The sequence below is a fragment of the Grus americana genome, chromosome 20 (assembly GCF_028858705.1).
Source record: "Grus americana isolate bGruAme1 chromosome 20, bGruAme1.mat, whole genome shotgun sequence".
Classification (NCBI taxonomy): Eukaryota; Metazoa; Chordata; class Aves; order Gruiformes; family Gruidae; genus Grus; species Grus americana.
The window spans coordinates 2457195-2475866 of NC_072871.1; the positions used below are offsets into that span (position 1 = coordinate 2457195).

Genomic DNA, 18672 nt, shown 5'->3' on the forward strand with positions numbered 1-18672 from the left:
ACCCTTTAAAAGAGCCCTGCCAAAACGCTTGGAGAATCCATGCTGTGTTGGCCATACTGTGATTCTGCTTGGAACATGCTCGTTTATGCTAATGAAGCCCAAATACATCAAACAATACTGCTAAGCCTCATCTGCTGCAGGGAGGAGAGGAAGTGGACACTTAAGTCACATCTGCCACTCATGCACAGCCTATGGTTTTGCAGCCTTTGCCGTGTGAATGGTTACTGGGAAATGCTGGGCAGTGGCACTAGTTCTCTCATTCTTGCCTGAGAAGAAGGTCTTAAAGCAATTCTCCACGTTTTAAAAGCCAGATACAGAGATAAACGCCCATGTGCATGCAATGCCCCACATACCGCTGATGCAGAGCGTGGCACCCTTCACAGCGTAGCATTGATGGTGCGAATTTGGTACCTTCAGCTCTGGAGAATAAGATACCACCAGGCTACAGAGGTACTGCTTGTTCTGCGGTTAACAGGGAGCCAGTTCCCTCCTGAGATGTTGCCAGGTGGAGAGGCAGAGGCAGCTCAGGGGCTGGCAATGGGGGGCAGGCTCTGAGCACACAGCGCCCCGTCTAACGGGAGCTCTTCGGACATCAGCAGAAAGACCTTTCAGTCGTGGGTTTTTACTTGCTGTCTGGGGTGACATCTTTCTGTCTGCTTTGGAGTTAGCTATTTTGCTTATTCCTGTCCCTGTTGTCTGAGTCTGTATTTTGTTTTGCTGCTGAAGCAGCAGATGTTCTCATTATCTTCCAAAGAAATGTCTTGGCACCCCAGTTACCACAAAGCAGCAAATCCTGGATGCATACGAGTAGCAGCACAAACAGTACATTTGAGAGTACATGTCCATATATGCTTGCAAGCATGAGAGCCTCAAATGCTCTTTGGAAATTTGGCATTAACATTTTAAGAGATTACAGCTGCTGCTGGTTTTTTTTTTTTTTTCCCCTCTTTAAATGAAGACCTGGTTGCAGGAAATGAATGTTGCTTAGCACGTTACTGACACCATCACCCACTGTTGAACTGCCACAATCCCCCAGGCTGAGCAGGCTGCAGGTTTTGTGGCTAAACTGCTGACACTTCCATGAGAGATTTGTTGCTGAAAGAGAGCAAAAATGCAGAAACTGTGTGAATTTTTGTTTTGTTTTATTTTGGGCAGCTCAAATGCCTGCATGGATAACAAGGAATGGGTCATTTTTGGAACATTTGTTCATGTTTGCAATAATTATGAGATCTTTGCATTCATATCCAAGTCCCTCCAGGCTCTGGGCACCCATGCCACGCAAACAGATCTTTGAATTCAGCATTTCAGGTGGCAACGGATGACGGAGCATCTGAACTCGTGGATAATCTGATGCAGAGCTGGGAACTGTCTCGGGAGCATATGGCAGGGAAAATAACAGCAGTGCTTTCCACCTTCTGCGAGTGGCTCACCTACTTGGGAAAAGTGTTTTTGATTTTGATTCATGAAACAAGGCAGAAAACAAGAAATGGATAAAGCAGATCCTTCTGCAGGCTCCTGAAAAGGCTGAAACTCTGCATAACATAAACAATCAGATCATATGGGCAATTATGCATGAAGAATATGTTTTTGAGAAAAGGTTTTTTTGGATGGTTTCCTATAATGTCTTGCTGATGGGAGCATAAGGACTGTAGAAGAACTAACAATATAATTACTGAGTGCAACATGAAGATGCAGACCAGAGTGGTAGAGACTTTGACAGGTCTCTTGCTGGCCGTTGACTGAACACGTTGCACTTTTAATTCAAACACAAGTACCTCAATGAGCCTTATAATTGCATTATAAAGCTCTATAGTGGTGAACATTTCCCAGTGTGTTCTCTGGAGTTGTTCTTAACATTTATTCTTTTCTTTCCTCCTAACTCTCAGCCTTTCTTTCTGCACTAATAAGCATGCAGCAGTAGATGCTGGCTCCTTCTGGCTTCCCACCCTCTATGCTATACCAGACACAGCACACTGTCTTGAATTTCAGACAGAGAAGTCTGGAGAAGTGGATGTTTTCTCCATTTAGATCAGTTTAAATACTGCTGCTTTTCTTTTCTGGAAGATCAGTAGAGAGGGGTCAAAAGGGCAGCAGACTATTCTCATGCAAATCTGAGAGCAGAGACTGGCTTTAATATCCAAAAGGTCTTAACCTTCTAAACAGTATTACGATATGGTGCAGCCTGTATCTTAACCCGTACTTCATTTTATTGTCTAAAAGCAGTAGATGAGCACTATGCTGCTTATTTTTTTTTCAAACTGCCAAAGGGAGGATTATCAAACTAACAGAGCAGCAGCACACCGAGCGTTTCCGCAAGGAGTTTGTTCAAAGCCTGGCCAGGGCCAGCTCTGCATTTGGCGTGTTGGTGGATGGCCAGAAATGTGAAATGAAGCAGAGAGCTTTCTATCTATTGGGGAGACGGCACAGCATGCTTTTGTGTAGCTGTGAGGCTTGGAGAACCCATTGCCGTCACATCTGGATGCTTCATCCATTCTACGGGTGCTGTGTTCGATTTTATTGCAGGATGAAATGGGGTGAGATTCCCACCTCTTCCAAGTGTTGAAATGTAAGCGAGCACACTCAAAAATTTGGCTCCTGCAGCCAGAACACTTTGTTCGTGTAACTCAGCCATCTCCAACGACAGCCCATGCAAGTCACCTGCTCTCACAGTGCTTGGTCCAAGACAGGACGGTGTGTGTCCTGGTCAGCCCTACTCTGCTGGGAGGCTTCATCCCATGGTGCGGAAGGGCGATAGCACATTACCTTGCCACAAACCATCTCAAAACAAGGTTCGCTAGCAATTTCTGAGGGGTGCCAGCACAGCGTGAAACAGGTAGTGGACAGCCTGCGGCAATCACGATTTGCCCTGCTTGCAACAGTGTCTGCGGCTGTTGCTGAGGAACTCCAACGGATGCATGCGTTTATTACTAACGTGTGCTGATTTCTCCTGCCTCAGCACTGGCCGGAGATTGCCTTTTCATTGTTTGAACAGTCCCTGCTACCACAGGGGGAGAGCTTACATTAGAAATCATTTCTTCCGTCAGCTTCCTATTGTTAAAACATTTGACTCTCTTCCAGGGTTTCAGACCAGAGTCGAAATGTAGCTGATCTAGGCAGAATAGACACAAACGAGTAGCTGCGTCCAAAATATGTTGCATAGAGACAGATTGAGCCCTCTGCTGTAGAAATACATGAAATTGGACAGTAAAATGAGGAGGCTTCACTCAAACTCAGTAGTAAGGGCTAAGTCTTTGCCTGGTCCTTGGAGCAGGAGAAATAGGGACCAGCTGTCCTGTTGCCAGCTACCCAGCTCCAAGAGGATGAGCTCCACACCACGGGCAAAAATAGCACTGTGCCTGGTACTTTGTGTCCCTCCAGTCAACCAGGAGCCCAAAAGTCATGAGTTAAACTGGGACAACCAGGATTACTTAAAAGGGTTGGAAGCCCAGTTTCTTTAGATGGTGGAGCTGGGCATTCATTCATGAAGTTTTAAAATCTCAGTCTTCATCCCTCACGATGTCATTGCAAGCAAGATGCCCTTGCTCAGCCCATAGTCAATGTGCCCGGCTTTCTGCTCCGCAGTGTTTCTGGTGCTTGGAAGAGGGTCTGTGTGCCCAGGAACATCCTCCAAGCCTTTCACCTGTCAGGATGTGGTGTGGTGACATCTTCTTTCTGTCCCAGGGTCTCCTTTTGCCCGTGCCAGTTTGAAGAGTGGGAAGAATGAGAGCTCGTCCTACTTCAGGAGGAAAGAGAAAATGTTCCGGTTCTTCATTCGGCGCATGGTGAAAGCTCAGAGCTTCTACTGGATCGTCCTCTGCGTGGTTGCCCTCAACACGCTCTGCGTCGCGATGGTGCACTACGACCAGCCGGAGAAGCTCACCACTGCGCTGTGTGAGTACCAGGGACTCCACCTTTCCTCTAATGAGGTCTTGCATTTTTGATTGCTATGAGCACTGCTGTCACATCTCCGTGAGGTCTGGTTTTCGAGTTCCTACGCCTCCCTCAGAGGAGAGTCAGAAATGCATTGTATGAGTAGTTCTAGTAACTCAAGAGTAATTGAGTCATACAATTCAGAAAAAATCCACCAGGACGTGATACTGGTTTGAAATGGGAATGTCATCCTAAACATTATCTGAAAGTTCAGATTCAACCACATTTAAATCTTGTAACAGGGCAGGAGGACTTGTTCTGCAGCAGGCTTTATGAAAGGAGGGGGAACAGCTCTTGGATAAAGGCAGGTTTCTCTCTCTAATCAGCATCTGCCCGGGGAACTGTGGAATTCCTGCCACTTTGCAGCTGATCTGCATCCGTGGGTAATTTCTGCTGTGGACATGCGTAAAGCTCTGCCAGCTCTGATGTCCCTGGGATAGCACATGTGCAATGGCCACTGCTACTTGGGAGATAAAAATGTCTGTCTGTGCTTATAGAGTCATACAGTAACTCACTACGGTTGTAGCAATTATTGTCATATTCTTTAAAAGGTTGCAACTTTACAGAAGGTCTTTTTTGATAATCGTGTCTTCCTTAATAATGGTGTGTGATTCGATGGAATAGATGTCATGATGCCCTTCTGTGAAAATACGTGCAGTAGTGACAGAAATAATACCGTATAGAAGATTATACTGTATTTGTGCAAAGCTTTATTTTAGCTTGGTTCCTGTGGTCACCTATCAGTTTATACTTCAGATAGTCTTATAAGTGTTTTTGAAGTATGGTTTTGTTTTTAAAATTGCATATTGTTTTGTCCTATGACGGATAATAAATGGAGACAACTTTCTGCAATCAGAGCCATCACATCCCAGTGTCACACTGAGGCTGCAGACTTGCTCATGGAGTCAGTTTTAAAAAAATACGGAAGGTGAGAGAGCTTTTTAGTTTATTTTAATGAAGGTTGTAGGCTATGACTCTAGAGCCGGAAAACTTGTAGAAATTGGTAAGGTAAGAATATGGTGACACTGAAAGTGGGACACTGCAAGTTTTTCCTTCTGAAGGGAAGGGATGGAGAGTTTGTTTCTGAAGACAGAGCCATTGCTTTGGCCACTTCTGAATCTATGAAACAGCCAGGAACAAATCTTTTGTTCAGTACTTGATATTCAGATGTGGCTAGTTCAGAATTTGTTAAGTAAAACTTCTGAAGCAAGAGAACAGAAGATGAGGAAAAAAAACCCCAAAATATTTCAAACAGTCTGACTTAATAATTTTGTCTTAGATCATTAAAGATACTTACCTAGCTAATTTTCCTTGATTTCTGTATAAATTAGATACTTAAATATTTCTAGCCTCAGATCCTCAGGTCTTACCTTATTATAAGGAAGCAAACTTTTGAAGTTTGTTTTTTTTTTTACAGAACTAAGAGGTCAAGAATACTAGCTGCTCTGACTTCAAAAACCTCCCTATTAATGTTTCCTGAAATATTTAATACCACCAGGTAACTGGAACTATAATGAGAGATCAATAAGAAGGACAGAAACTTCTTTCAACTCCAGGTTTTGGGGGTTTTTTTGCAAGATTTAGACTGAAAAGAGACAGAGACTACACAGAGGAGTCAGTCTTGCATATTCATTTCCTAAATTTAACAGAGGAAATAATAAGCTAGATTGGCAGATTAATTAGAAGTTTGAGGCTTAGGATTTCCTCTTGATTTAGGACTAAACATCTAGAAAAACCACTTTAAGTCTTTCAACTCAAAAAAAAAAAAAAAGACGAGTTCAGATTTCCAAACTCAGTTTCAGGAACACTTGATGTGGTAACTTTTCTGAGAAAACATGAAGAAATCCGTGAGCCAGCAACTTCTACTTAATGCTCATATGACAGCTGGAAGGGATGTTTCTGTTGATTGGAATTAAAGGTACATCTCCAGGTGGGAAACATATCTGGGACAGATGCCACAAATTAGAGTCCCAACCTACCTCAGCTGAAGACAAAAAAAAAATAGGGAATAGTACTGTGAATTAATTACAGAAAAACTTGGGTAGCATATTTTAATTTCTTGGCGCTAGGGTACCACCTAGCTAAGAACGAGTCATCCCACTGGGTTATTTTTAATGGGAAAGTCAGAAAAGCACCAAAGAACTGTGTGTTCTTGGGAGTTAAATCCTCAGCGTCCCCCAGCCATAGGTGCTGTCCTGTGTCTCCTCTGCGCTCTAAATGTCTTTGCACCATTGCTCTGCCTTTTGCTGTAAGACTTGAGTATGCCCTTTGTCGATAAGGAAACACCTGGGCAGGTGTTTAACAAATCAATCTCTTAGATTCACTAGAAGAAATACTAGTGGCTGCAGATAAACACTGCTAGAAAGAACACTGTAATTGGTGAGCGGCAACACGGAGGTGGGTCACAGACAAAACTAGAATGTCGGAGGAATCATAGGTTTTGTGGATGTCCTCATATATGTATAAGCATTGGGTCTTTAAACGGAGTGGTACAAGATTAACTACTGTGACATAAAGAATAAAAGCCAAATATGCAGAATGAATGGTCGTCATGGAAATTCTAAGATGTTCAAGAGAATTTTTGTTTTCTTCCATTTTTTCCATGGATAGTTTTCTCCAAGACGAGAAGCAGAGGTGCCGTGGGCTCATTCTGGGGAGGATTGTCTCTGGTCTGTCTTACAGTATAGTGTAATGGAAACTCTGGGAAGAAACCTATTTAAACATAATTTTGAACAAAGAACTTCTGAGAACTATCCACTGAAAAGGCTTACTAGTTCAACCTCTTAAATTAGAAAAGTCCCCTACTTATAAACCCTCCCAACTTTTCAGGGTGATGAGCTGTAGTATTGTATTCACGCCTGTCTTTGCATTGGTAATGAACTAAAGGTTTCTGTCTGCTTTCCTGAGGGATGGTACAGTTTTCGCAGCAGAATCTTTCCTACTAATCTAAAGTTTAATAGTGAACGCAGGGAATATTTTACTCCTTGTGTGGACTAACTGGTTGTTTTGTTATTGCAATCATGGTAAGAGTGGACTTGGCCCCTCTCGCTCCTGAGTGCACTGATCAGCAGCCAGCCTGATCAACCCTGTAGTAAACACATTTGTGAACGAGCCTTGCTGCGGTTTAGCCCTCAAGGAGCGCTGCTTGAAAGCCCTGTTCTGCCCAAGATTTGTGCACAAATCCATTAGGTATAGGCAGAACAAGATACCATAAAACCAGGGGATTTTAAACAGCTCCTGGAAATACTTGGCAAAATCCTTTAACTGTATGAGTGACAGAGTTTAAAAATGGCTTTAAAGTTAATCTGTGATGAGTGAACCTTGCTACAAAGGAGCAGGACGTGGCTAGGCTGATGTAGAGCAAGAGAGAAGTAGCTGATTCTGATTTTGTTGTTTCATGGAAGGTGCTTAGAAATGAGCTGAGGAGTTTTGTGAACAGTAGCAGTGGGAGAGGAGCGTGGTAAAGTCTGGGAGGATCCACTAAACCCTGAAACTCTGTCCAGGCACCTCTAATTCAATTATACCTGTCCCTCCAGGGAAAAGTTTAATTACATTACAAATTAATTTTACTTAAAGAATTGTTGGTAAAAGCCTACGGGTCTGCATTGATTTATTTTTCCCTTGGTCTTTTCTTTCAACTTTTCTGTTCTTGAATTGTTCTGATTAGCTTTCTCTGCTTGATATTCCATATTGCTGCAACTGCTTTGGAAAAGGAACTGTAGGAGCTTTAGAAAGTGGCTTGGGATTTCTTTAGTCTTATTGAAAGAGTTGATGAAAAATTATTTGAATTCTTGGGATATGATGAATAACAGGTCATACTTTATGCCCCTGTAATTATCCCCAAATTAGATCAGAGATTTTCCTTCTCTGCATGGAAAGGACTCCAGTGCCAAATTGCAATAGGAGTTTTCTCATACTGCACATGGACACATGGCATGTTCTGCTCACTGAAGCATAGACCTTCAGTTACATAAGTTGCAGTTCCCTATAAAACTCTATATTTCATGCAGCCACCTATAATTGTCATCTGTTAGCGTTAATTTCCAGCGTTGCCAGTATTCTCAGAAAGAAGAGACTTCTGTCAGAAGACAGCTCTGTAATCTAGCCGAGAAAAGCATTACTGAGATCTAGTAGCAGCAAAATGCATCTTCGACTGAGGGCAACAGACCAACGAAATCCGTAATGTGGGCACTGAGCACAGGTGCAGCGTTAAGGGATTTTCAGTCAGGACTGTGCCCTTGTAAAATACGTGCTGTAGCTCAAACAGAAGTTGCAAACCTGATGTGGAAACAGCAGAATGCTTTTGTGTGCCCTGTGCTATGCAGGAGGCCAGCAGAGATGGTGCTGGTGGTGGTCTCCTCTTCATAAAGCTGTGGAAGAAGGCTGGAGCCAGAGCGCTCTGCCCTCTGTGGGGTGGGCTTTAGGGACCTTGGTGAGAACGTTTTGGGACTGGATCAGTAAGGTTTCACTCGGGAGCCCTCTCGTCGGTCTTCCCTTCTGCTGTGGCTGCCCTTCACGAAACAGCGCTCTCCATGTTTCTCCAGCTAACGCTACAGTGATCCTTAACTTGCTCTTAAATTTATATCTATCTAAAAACAAGATCCAGAATGTCTTCTTTCTGATAAATACAATATTTGAAAACAGTATTTTAGCCATTATGGCCTAAGAATGTCTTTCCTGCATGCCGTGCAATGCTGAACCATGTGTTTGGTCCAATTAGGCCTTTTTTGGTGATATTGTGTTTGCCTTTGAAGCAGATAGCCAGCTCCCTGACATAAATATGCAACATTTGCAATTGCAAGGAAAAGGCTTTCTGAACCGAGCATATTTATTTATGTCTGTTGAACATTTCACATCTGCTTTGTCAAAGAGGAGGAAGTTGTACTTCGCCAAGGTTCTCCTCCTGGTTGGTTCAATGTGCGAGGAGGATGAGGAGAGGAAGCCAAAGCATCAGGCTCGACACCTGCTCCTAATGACATTGGACTTGGAGATGGGGCAGAAATGGAATTAATCCATGGGTGATTGACAAAAAAGAGCCGCTAACTATTTAATTCAAATGTATGGGGCAAAAAGATGCTAACACAGCCTTTGCCAATAGCACAAATTTGAAATTAAATAAGAGTATTTGTATCAAACTTTTTTTCCTTAAATCACATTACAAAATGCTTCTGCTTAAGGCAGATTAAATTACATGTGGGGTCTGAATACCAGGAGATCCAAACAATGAAATTGCATTTTCAATTATATGGGCAGGGCCATGTCAGAAGAAATTGTGTTTCTGGTCTGTCCACTGGAGAAGCTGATTCATTCAGAGTCAATGCCTTCTGCCCAAGGAGTTCACTATGGCCATATTTTCTTTGCCTCCATCCCTTGTCCTCACAGTGCTATGATTTGTAGCATCTGGTACCTGCTAAAATACAGCTATTGCTGCCTGTTCTGAACTCTGATCTAGATGGAAGTCATCAGCTGTGAAAGGACAAGTTGGGTGGTTCTTTCAAGAGCAGCAGAAGGATGTTGTTTCTTGGATGTTCTGAGTTTCTAATGTTTCCTGTTGTTTGCTTTTTTTTAAAAAAAATAATTCTTGATTCTCTGTTACTTAGAGATGGCATTTTCTAGTGCTTTTGCTTTTTCTCCTATGATATTCTAGTTTTGCACACGTGTTTGCAGGATGTGCCAGTCCGATGATGGAACATTGCACTTGATACCTGGTTTTTGCCCGTGCTTCTGCTGGATGGATGACTGAGCATTAATCCTTGTTTCTTTCCTCCTTTTTCTTCTTTTGAAAGGGTGGTAATTGTCTTGGCAAAGTGTACTGAGATCTGTTGGTGAAAATTACAGTAAAAAACCCCTACCTAGTATTTTTGTTATTCTGTGAAAGAATACAGGGTGTACCTGAAAGGTGAGTCTGGTGGATAGATAAGAGGATAAGAATCTCCCTTCCAGAGTGAGATATGATGCAAGTGGGGGCTGTGCAATGCTTTCTGTAGGTCTGATCTACAACCCCTCCCTACAATTTAAAGTTTTGTCTGCTAAGCAGGCCACCAGTTTCAAAGCGTTGGTTTGATATCAATCCTTGTGATAGGGAGACCTTACACTGAAGTCATTCCAATAAGCGCCATCGGGCTTGCTGAGCTCTGCTGAGCGTGAAACCGAAGATGGGAGCGATAACTTCCCAGCAAGGCAGAGACTCTTGTCAGCACAAATGCTGGTGCAAACTTTCCCTCTGGGCTAATGACTGAAATAGGTGACAGCAGCAGCGCGAATTCTTCCACGCCCAGAGAAGATGCATCTGCTTTATTGGGGGAGTTTTGCCTTCTGTTTCTTAGTATTTGCAAAGTACGTAGGGTGCAGAATGGAAGTTCAAGATCTGGCCTGAAGGTGGTTTAAGCTTCTGATTTACAGGGCCAGCTATTAATAATTAAGAATTTAAACATTCTTACTACTCCACAACTGTGATCTTTTTAATTATGTGCAAGGAAATTCAATACCACTGAACATGCGGTTTTTAAGTTTCTGTATTTTGATATTGGACTTGTCAGCCATCTCATTTTATGCCTGACATTGGTTCACCTGGTGCATTTCTAGCACCCTCTGCACTCGTATAGTCAGATGGATTGCCAATGTAACTGCGGATAACTCCCTACTCTGGGATCCCTTGTGTTGGAAACAACTATTTGCTTACTGAGCTGTTGCGTCTGATGTCAGAAAGGAGAGAAAAGCTGTAGCATGGTGCAGGTGTGAACATGCTTCTCCTAGCAAGTTCCAGGCTCGAAGGGCGATGGAGGTGTGCTGCTCCTTCATGTGAGCATGCCATCCCCTGAGCACTGAGATCCAGCGGATGGAGCCTACCTCTTGGTAGAAAAAGGTTGAGAAGCCTGCAGACCTCGTGCTTTGTCCCCTTATTTCTCAAATGTGAACACTTTGCCCTTGATAATCTCCTTTAATGATATTGCTCTTATTTTCAAGGAGAGTGGGTCATATGTTAAAATTAATACCCTCTTGGTATTTCTTCCCCTTTTGCAAATGTTGGCAGAAGTGTCCTTGTAGGCTCCTCATTGAAGTGTTAATAAAACCTTTCTCATCTAGTTAATGCTTCCTGGATTTCAGTTAACATTATGCCCATGATATTTCATGACTGTCTTTCATTTAAAATTTAAAACCCCTTTTTATTTTTTGATAATTGAAGCTGTATTTTTCAAGCAATTTCAAAAGACAAGCAGCAATGTGAGATGGATCTGGGCGAACCACGCTCGCTCCATATGAATGTGCAAGGCTCTGAATGGAGTGAAAGCCATGCAGTTTGAAAGGACCCTCGTTGCCTCTGCTCTCTCGCCCCACACTCGTTAAGCTGAAGCCACATATTGCAGGAGGTGTACAAAGCACCTGGGATTCAGGATTATCTAGCTGCAATTTTCCTTGTTACAGATTGTACCCATTGCCCCTTGTCTGTCCGAGTGCATGTTTGAGAAAAGTTTGATACCACCTTGTCTTTATCATTCCTGGAATCGAAAAAATGAAATTACGGAAGGCGACTTTCCTGCAGCATCTGCACAGGACCTTCTGCAGTGCACTAAGCAATGCGATTAATCTCTGCCCTTTGAAGTTTGATTCTTTTCCTCATCTTTTCTCTAGAAGGAGAGGTTTGCCTTATGCTGCCTGGTTTGTTTTGGTAGTGTGGAGGTTTTTTTGCCCTTTTTTGTGTTTGTTTTTAACATTCCATTGTTTCTGTTGCTTATTGGACTCCAGATCTAAACTTGCATGACTTAAAATGCCAGAGGCAGTGTTTTCTGTAGCTTCAAGTCCTAAAAACTTGATCTGGAAATTGGAGTCTCCAGCTATGTTCTTTTTGCCCTTTGTTTCATCATAGGTGATAGATTTTCCCATCAAAAGCTTCACAGCCTATTTGCCTATGATATGTGAAGCAGAAGGAAACAGAACTTGCTCTTCCATAATTATATGGTTATACAGGCATAATAAAAATAAATGTGGCTATGTGCTAACAGTAGATACAACACCTCTGAATATGAGCTTTCAGAAGCAGCAGTTCTGTTGGGTATGAAGGTATTTTTATCATGAGAGGATGTTACAAAAGCTTACACTCTGCTCCCAAAAGTGCCTGTCTCATGTAGGTACGGAAGTCCCAAACACATATTTGCAAAACATTATCTGTGCAATTAAATTAGACCTTTAGAATATTAGATCCAGAGCCTTCTTTTGAAATTCCTTTACAAAGATGATGAGAACATTATTTAATGCTCGTACCAGCCTTCCCACAGTACACATGAAACATTGCCTTCACAGTTCTTGAAAGCTGAATACAGCTCATGTGCATATAGAAATAATTACATGAAACTGTCCTCAGGGTCTTGTTTGCCATTGCAAAGGGATTTTCTTCTGGCAGGAGGCAGTCTGTGTTGTGAAAAATTGCCATTGTTCCCCACATGAAGAGATCTGCCTACTAAGGTCTTGTGGACTAATTTAATCTCTTTTCCTGTTTCTAGATTTCGCAGAGTTTGTTTTTCTGGGTCTGTTCCTTACTGAGATGTCTCTGAAGATGTATGGACTGGGGCCAAGAAATTACTTCCACTCTTCATTCAACTGCTTTGACTTTGGGGTGAGTAGGCTTCAGCTGTGTGGACAAAGTGCGTGGCTCTCCCGTTATCGTATGGGGTTGGGTGTTTAAGGGTGCGTATGGGAAATGCTGCTGTAAGTGTGTCTTCTGCGGGGAGCAGTCATTGTATAAATTAGCTGCAGTGAAACACATTAAGCTTCCCCTCGTTATCATCCTTTTTGAAGAAATGTGATAGCTGGGGATTTCATTTCCTTGGCAAGCTACAGGGTGTTCGCAGCATCAGCGCCAGTAAATGCTCTGATTACCGAGAGATTCTTGCTCCCATTTAAACGAGGTGATTGAAGGACAAAAACCCCCACACATCTTATTGCTCGCCTCCCCTATCATCTATTTAATGGCCTTTACCTCAAGATACATAGGCAGCACTTTTCAGACATGAGTGCCCAGAAGTAGAAGTCTAAATACGTGATTAGGTGACAGAAAGGCAATAACTCACACCCCTGTATTGCAGAAGTACAGGCTCTCTCCTTCGTGCTAAAACTGTAGTTTTGAAGTGTGAAGAGTGGGGCCGGTTTTGACTCCATTTAACCAAGAACATTGCATGCAGATGTTAATTTGTTCACTAAAAGCTATTGGGCTGTAATCTGTCCTCACAGAGGTTAACTCTGCTTCTCTTACCTTTAGTGTGAGCTGAGCACCGCATCCCAGAGCGGGAATCGGTCTATAAGGTTTCTTTAACAAACCAGATATGAAGCTTATGATGCAGGCACAGGCAAGGAGAAAAGAGTTCAGGTCACTGTATGCATCACCCAGCCCTTGTCTCCAAGATTTAGTCTGTTGTTTCTAGTCTTTACCTGCCAAAATTCTGGGAGTGATTCTTTTCCCTCATGGAGCAAAATTCCCTGCTTCAGCTCTGCTTCTGCAAGGCAGGAGGAGGTATTCTTACCTTTGGTATGTGACCACTTCTAAATCCAAGACTACAGGTAGAGCCAACTTCTCTTTTTGGCAGTTTCAGCAGGAATGCTCAGAGCTAAGTAGACTTCGAGATTAAACCATCCAGCCCAAGAATGACCTGTGTCCAACAGACTGAGGTGTTGCATCAGGCTGCACCGAGTGTGGGGCTCTCCTCTCTGGGGTGTCCATTGCAGCTGGTGGTGCTCAGAGCATGGAAATGCATCGTGCCGCTCTTTCTGGCTGCGTAGCCCAAAGGACAGTGCACAGACTGTAACTGTCACGAGAGGAAACTGGAGCACAAATAACACAGATGATGTAAGATAACGCAGAACATGTAAGTCTGCACGTTCAGAGTTGGCAGAGGGGCAGAGAGGCTCTCCTCAACTGAAGGCAGCCAACTGGTGGAGAACTCTAACTGTACTGGCAAGGTGTCCTGCAAAGGCTGGAATGAAGCGTGTGCCCACAGAATACAAGGGGGCTGTCACCCGGCTTTCGTTGAATTGGTGTTGCCTAGTTAGACTGTGAAGGGTAGCATCGCCTTGTTTGCATTGCCTAGTGACAGACACTAGGTTGTCGTCCTTCACCAATACATCAAATAGACTCCGAACTGCAGCCAGCTCGCCCCCACACTGGCTGCCAATTTCCCTGGATTCTTTATCCAGGATGCTCCTTCCACAACAAGAAGAGCTTGTGCCTGCTGGTCAGGGATGGGTGATTTAGGAGCTTGCGTTAAGCAAGAGATAAACCTACCAGGTGTCTCTGCTTTGTGTCCTGCTATGGTGAGTGCAGCACTGGCAATAAGCTTTGCCGAGTGTTTCCCAGGAGGTAAAGCTCTTGATCTGTTTTTAATTTTTCCTTCTTTAGAGAATCCACTGGGATCCTACTTCTAGCTATGTTTCTTCCTCCTCACCCACCTTCCAGCCCCCAGAATTAATTCAACTACTTCACCCCCACTGGAACATCACACAGATCTGTAGTCAGTTTAGTTTGACAAACCATCAAGATGAAACTGTTCAAATGCAAAAAGTGAAACAACAAATCAGGGCAACATCGGTCTTGGGAGAAATGGTCCAGTGGGGTCTCATGTGCAACAACTCCCAGGAGGCCATGTTGAGATGCCAGGAAAATTAATTATCAGTGTAACAAGTGGAGGGTTTAAGGAAAGGTTTTTGCTGAGGGATTCCCAAGAGTCATAGACTGTGGGAGAGAAATTTTAGTTCCTTCTTTTTGTGATGGGAGTGACTGGATGAGCAACTGTTGTATGTCTCCCTTTCCCACTACATTTGCTGATTTTTAAGACCTCCAGGTTTCTGTTTATGAAAGGGGTTTCCAAGCTGCTCGGGGTACCCAACACTGCTCGGGTACTCAGGTATGCTTGCCCTGACTTCCCGTTAACACTCTCTCTCACAGCACAAAGCAGCTGCTCGCTAGAGTCCGGTGATAACGTGTTTATGGTGTGCTTTGCGCAACTGGGGAGCATGGTCCGTGGGAGCTCTGAAATGTTGGGTTAATGCAAGTAATAACAGCGATTGGCAGCGAAATGCCTGTCTTCTCTTATTAACTGTGCAGTAACCTGTGTGGATATAATTGCCCTTTCCAGTTGTGCTTAACCCATTAGTATTTTGTCCTTTTAGTAATAAAGGATTTCAGGGAAGATTTGTTTATCACTTGAGGATAATTCTCTGCCAACTTTAAAACAAACAGACAAAACAAAACTTAAAAAACCACTTGATCGGGGACAATTTTTCAATAACCTGAGGCTGCGGGCCTGGCAGATGGTTGGATGTGCGTGCTACAGGCTTTGCAGGATCTCTTAATTGCTATTACGTTAATCGCTCTCCTAAAGACTCTCAGTTGTTAGAAGTTTCTGGTAGATCTTGCCCAGAGCTAATGCTTTGCTGTACTGCAGTTTCGGTGGTTCTGATGGGAAGGGGAGGACGGGGCAGCGTCCCCCTGCATCTCTGCAGGCTGTACGGACCGACTGCGTGGGGTGGGAAAATGAAGTGTTGACATTTGCAGTTGAGCCAGTGTAAAAACAAACAAAGTATGGTGTCCTTCAAAAAAGGTTATTTTAAGGCAGTTTGCTTGCTAGAAAAGAAAGCAACAATTTCCTATCTGTGATCTCCTATGTGTCTGTCCCACTTCTAGGTCTTTTAGTGCTGTTGGCTAATTCATAATTTTGCTGAAGCCTTCATAAGAAAACTATCACAGCCCACGCTCTGATTCTTGTTCTGTCCTCAGCCTCTCTAGAAGCACCACAAAGAACTAAGCGAAAGTTTTGCCTTATGTAAAATGGACTCTTCTTGCAGGTCATCGTGGGAAGTATATTTGAAGTTATTTGGGCTGCAGTGAAACCAGGCACCTCGTTTGGCATCAGCGTATTGCGAGCGCTTCGACTGCTCCGGATTTTCAAAGTAACAAAGTAAGCCCAGCTCCCTTTCTGCTCACATTAGACTTTTAGCACCATATGAAATATATGAAATCTGTATCAACAGCCCCACAGCAAGCAGTAGGGCTTTCCACACTTGTAAAAAAAAAAAAAAAAAATTGAAACCCCAGAAAACAAACTCAAACCCCCCTGTGCCAGCTGGCACAAAGGTCTTGTCTGTTCTAACGTCCTATGTCTGCACTCACCCTATGGGGGGCAGGAGCAGAAGAAAACTGCAGGTGCAGAATTGCCCTTTCCTTGGCTGGGTAATTTGGGGTTCTGGCAGCTGAAAGTTTCGGGAGCTCCTGAACCTGTATTTCTATCCACAAGGCCTTTTAACAGCCCTTTTCCCAGCCTTATGTCCAGATTTGTCTACCCTTAGGCAGAGGGCTCCACGACGTAGTGATGGGCTGCACGAGAGCATCCTCCTTTTCTCTGCTTTTAAGCTTGCTTAAAACAAAAATCTTGTGAGGTGATTGATCCCTTGTGTCTTGTGGTAAGAGAGAAAAAAGTTTGTTATTTACTTTCTAAGCCACATCAACCGCCCACTGTCTTTATCTGCTGTTAATCTGGTGATAGTTCCTTAAGTATTTAGGTGCTGGAAAACCGAAATACCCTGGTTATTGCTAGATCCTAAATCCTGGTGCCTGGACCGCTGTGTTGACACAACTATGAAGTGTGATGCTGCTGCTTGTGCTGTGTCTGGTCTGGGAATGTCTGAGGTTTTCAGTCTTGAGCCTGTGAAGTTGAATTTTCACTCCCGTGAAGTTGAATTTCCACTAGAGCTGGGTTGCCACAGCTCTCCAGTTGTTTTCATGCTCATGTGTTGTGTTAATGTGTGCTGGCATTAGCAAACGGCTCCTGTGCGATTTATAAATCCATCTAGAGCAATTTCTGCAGGATTTCAAGATTGTGGCGTGGAAATTGATGACGTATTCAGGCGCTCTTGCTGCTGTTTTCCACCTTTTTTTTTTTTTTTTTTTACACCATTACCTCCTCAGATCTCCCCTCTTTCCATCACTCTCTTCCTTGTTCTTGGTTTGAAGCAACAAAAGGAGGAATAGCACCTCCCCTCCAAAAAAAACCCCAACCACCTCAAATAGATAAAGCACAGGTTATCACATTTGAGGAAAACAGTCATTTGAAGTAACTAGGTACTTCTGCAGTTATTCAAGCTGCACGGGTTTTGTTGACTCAGTAGGGTCTGCTGATTTGTATCTGCTAATTACGCAGATCCAAGATCCGTGTGAGAAACTGTGGTTTGTTGTACTGTGGGACAAAGGGGTTGGAAATATAAAATTCAGTAAATGTCCAGCAAAATAGATGGGCGCCTGCCCCCAAAATGTTACTGTACTAATCTTATTTATGGAAAACTCCAGGTTTTGTAGCAAATTCATAGTAATTAATTGTCAGCAGTTAACTTTGTCCAGAGCTACTGAGATTTAGTGTATTTGATTGCATGTTGGACTTGTAAAAAATTTTGAGATTTTTTGCAAGTAAAAAATAATCTTTTTGCAAATTTTGAGTAGTCAGGATTTTAGCCAACATACTAAAAAGATGAAGCCTTCAATTTAACTTAGCAAAGCATATCAGGGAGCAAGCTGAGTGCTCTCCCCCTTCTCAGGACAGCGAGTGAAATTCTCACCCCACTGATGACCTAATTATGTGGATTTTCCACCTGATGTGACAGAAATGTGTTCATTGCGTTACCAGGAGCCAGTTTCCCCCCAGCTCACTCGGCCGTACGTTATCCCAGCGCCTGAGCTGCACAGCTCAGCATCGCTCGTGCAGAGCGACCAAAGTGATGGCACCAGGCACGGATTGCTACTCATTAGTCTTTACCGTGAAAACATCCTGACCCTCTTTTTTTCCTTTTTTTTCCCTTTTTCTTCCCTTTTTCCATCTCTTTCATAGCAATTTTTCTCTGAAGCTCTCTGCTTTGGTTGGTTGGTTGGTTGGGTTTCCCCCCCCCCGTGTTTAACAGAAGCCAGTTGCAGTCCACCTGCTTTGAATAATCGATGGCATTAGACCTTTTGATTCACGTGTCCCAAATCAGAGTGACTGGAGACAGCAGAGCGGTGCAATAGTTAAAAAGTTAAATTACAGCTGGCCTGAAAGGTGACACTACTAGGGGATGCAGCCAAAGGGGGATTAAAATTCAAGGAGGACAAGGAGAAAACAGCTTCACGTGTCAGGACAGAACTGCATGGGAGTGGCACCTGTAGAAATGCAACTCCTCATTACATCCTGGCACCCTGTAGCCAGGCAGGGTTTGGTGCTGAGCTATTCCAGGACAAGACAGAGCCTCCACATATATTTTGTGTCCGGTTGTGATAACTGTGAGTTGCGAACCCCTTGCTTGGGGCAGATTTTGCCTGAAGCCGTTGTGTCAAGCTGGGGAGAGCTGTGTGATCAGCAAACCTTCCTCCTTCTCCCAGGAGAGCAGCTCAGCCCCTTTTGCTTAGGGGCTAACCCTGAGTAGGTTTGGTTGCAACATTTTCAATTGAAGATATCCTCCCAAGAGACCAAAGTTACCCCTGAAACCTCTGTCACTGTATTATGGACGTAACTTTTCTTGGAATGGGTGCAAAGGGAGTGCAAGATCCTTCTTCTCCTGGGGTCGATGTGCCTGCGTGATCCTCAGCACAGAGAAACGTGGGGTGGTTCAGAGCTACACCTGGGGGAAGGCAGAGGAGGAAAATGAAGACAAAGAGAAGAGAAAAGATGGTGTTTCTGCTCTTCTGACTCAAGCTTTGAGCTGCTCCCCCCATCAGCAGATAGACAAATC

The 18672-nt window shown here is 43.6% G+C and overlaps 1 protein-coding gene across 7 annotated transcripts in view; it reads left to right on the forward strand.

The window, feature by feature from the left end:
* CACNA1B (calcium voltage-gated channel subunit alpha1 B) overlaps positions 1-18672 on the forward strand; it is a 298282-nt gene that overhangs the window by 161030 nt on the left and 118580 nt on the right. For all 7 annotated transcript variants that reach the window (XR_008580034.1, XM_054848973.1, XM_054848970.1 and 4 more), the window contains 3 exons: positions 3682-3891; positions 12432-12544; positions 15766-15878. Coding sequence is in view for 6 of the 7 variants with exons in the window: in XM_054848973.1 (XP_054704948.1) it covers positions 3682-3891; positions 12432-12544; positions 15766-15878 (436 nt within the window). In the remaining variant the exon portion in view is untranslated. The remainder of the gene's footprint in view (positions 1-3681; positions 3892-12431; positions 12545-15765; positions 15879-18672) is intronic.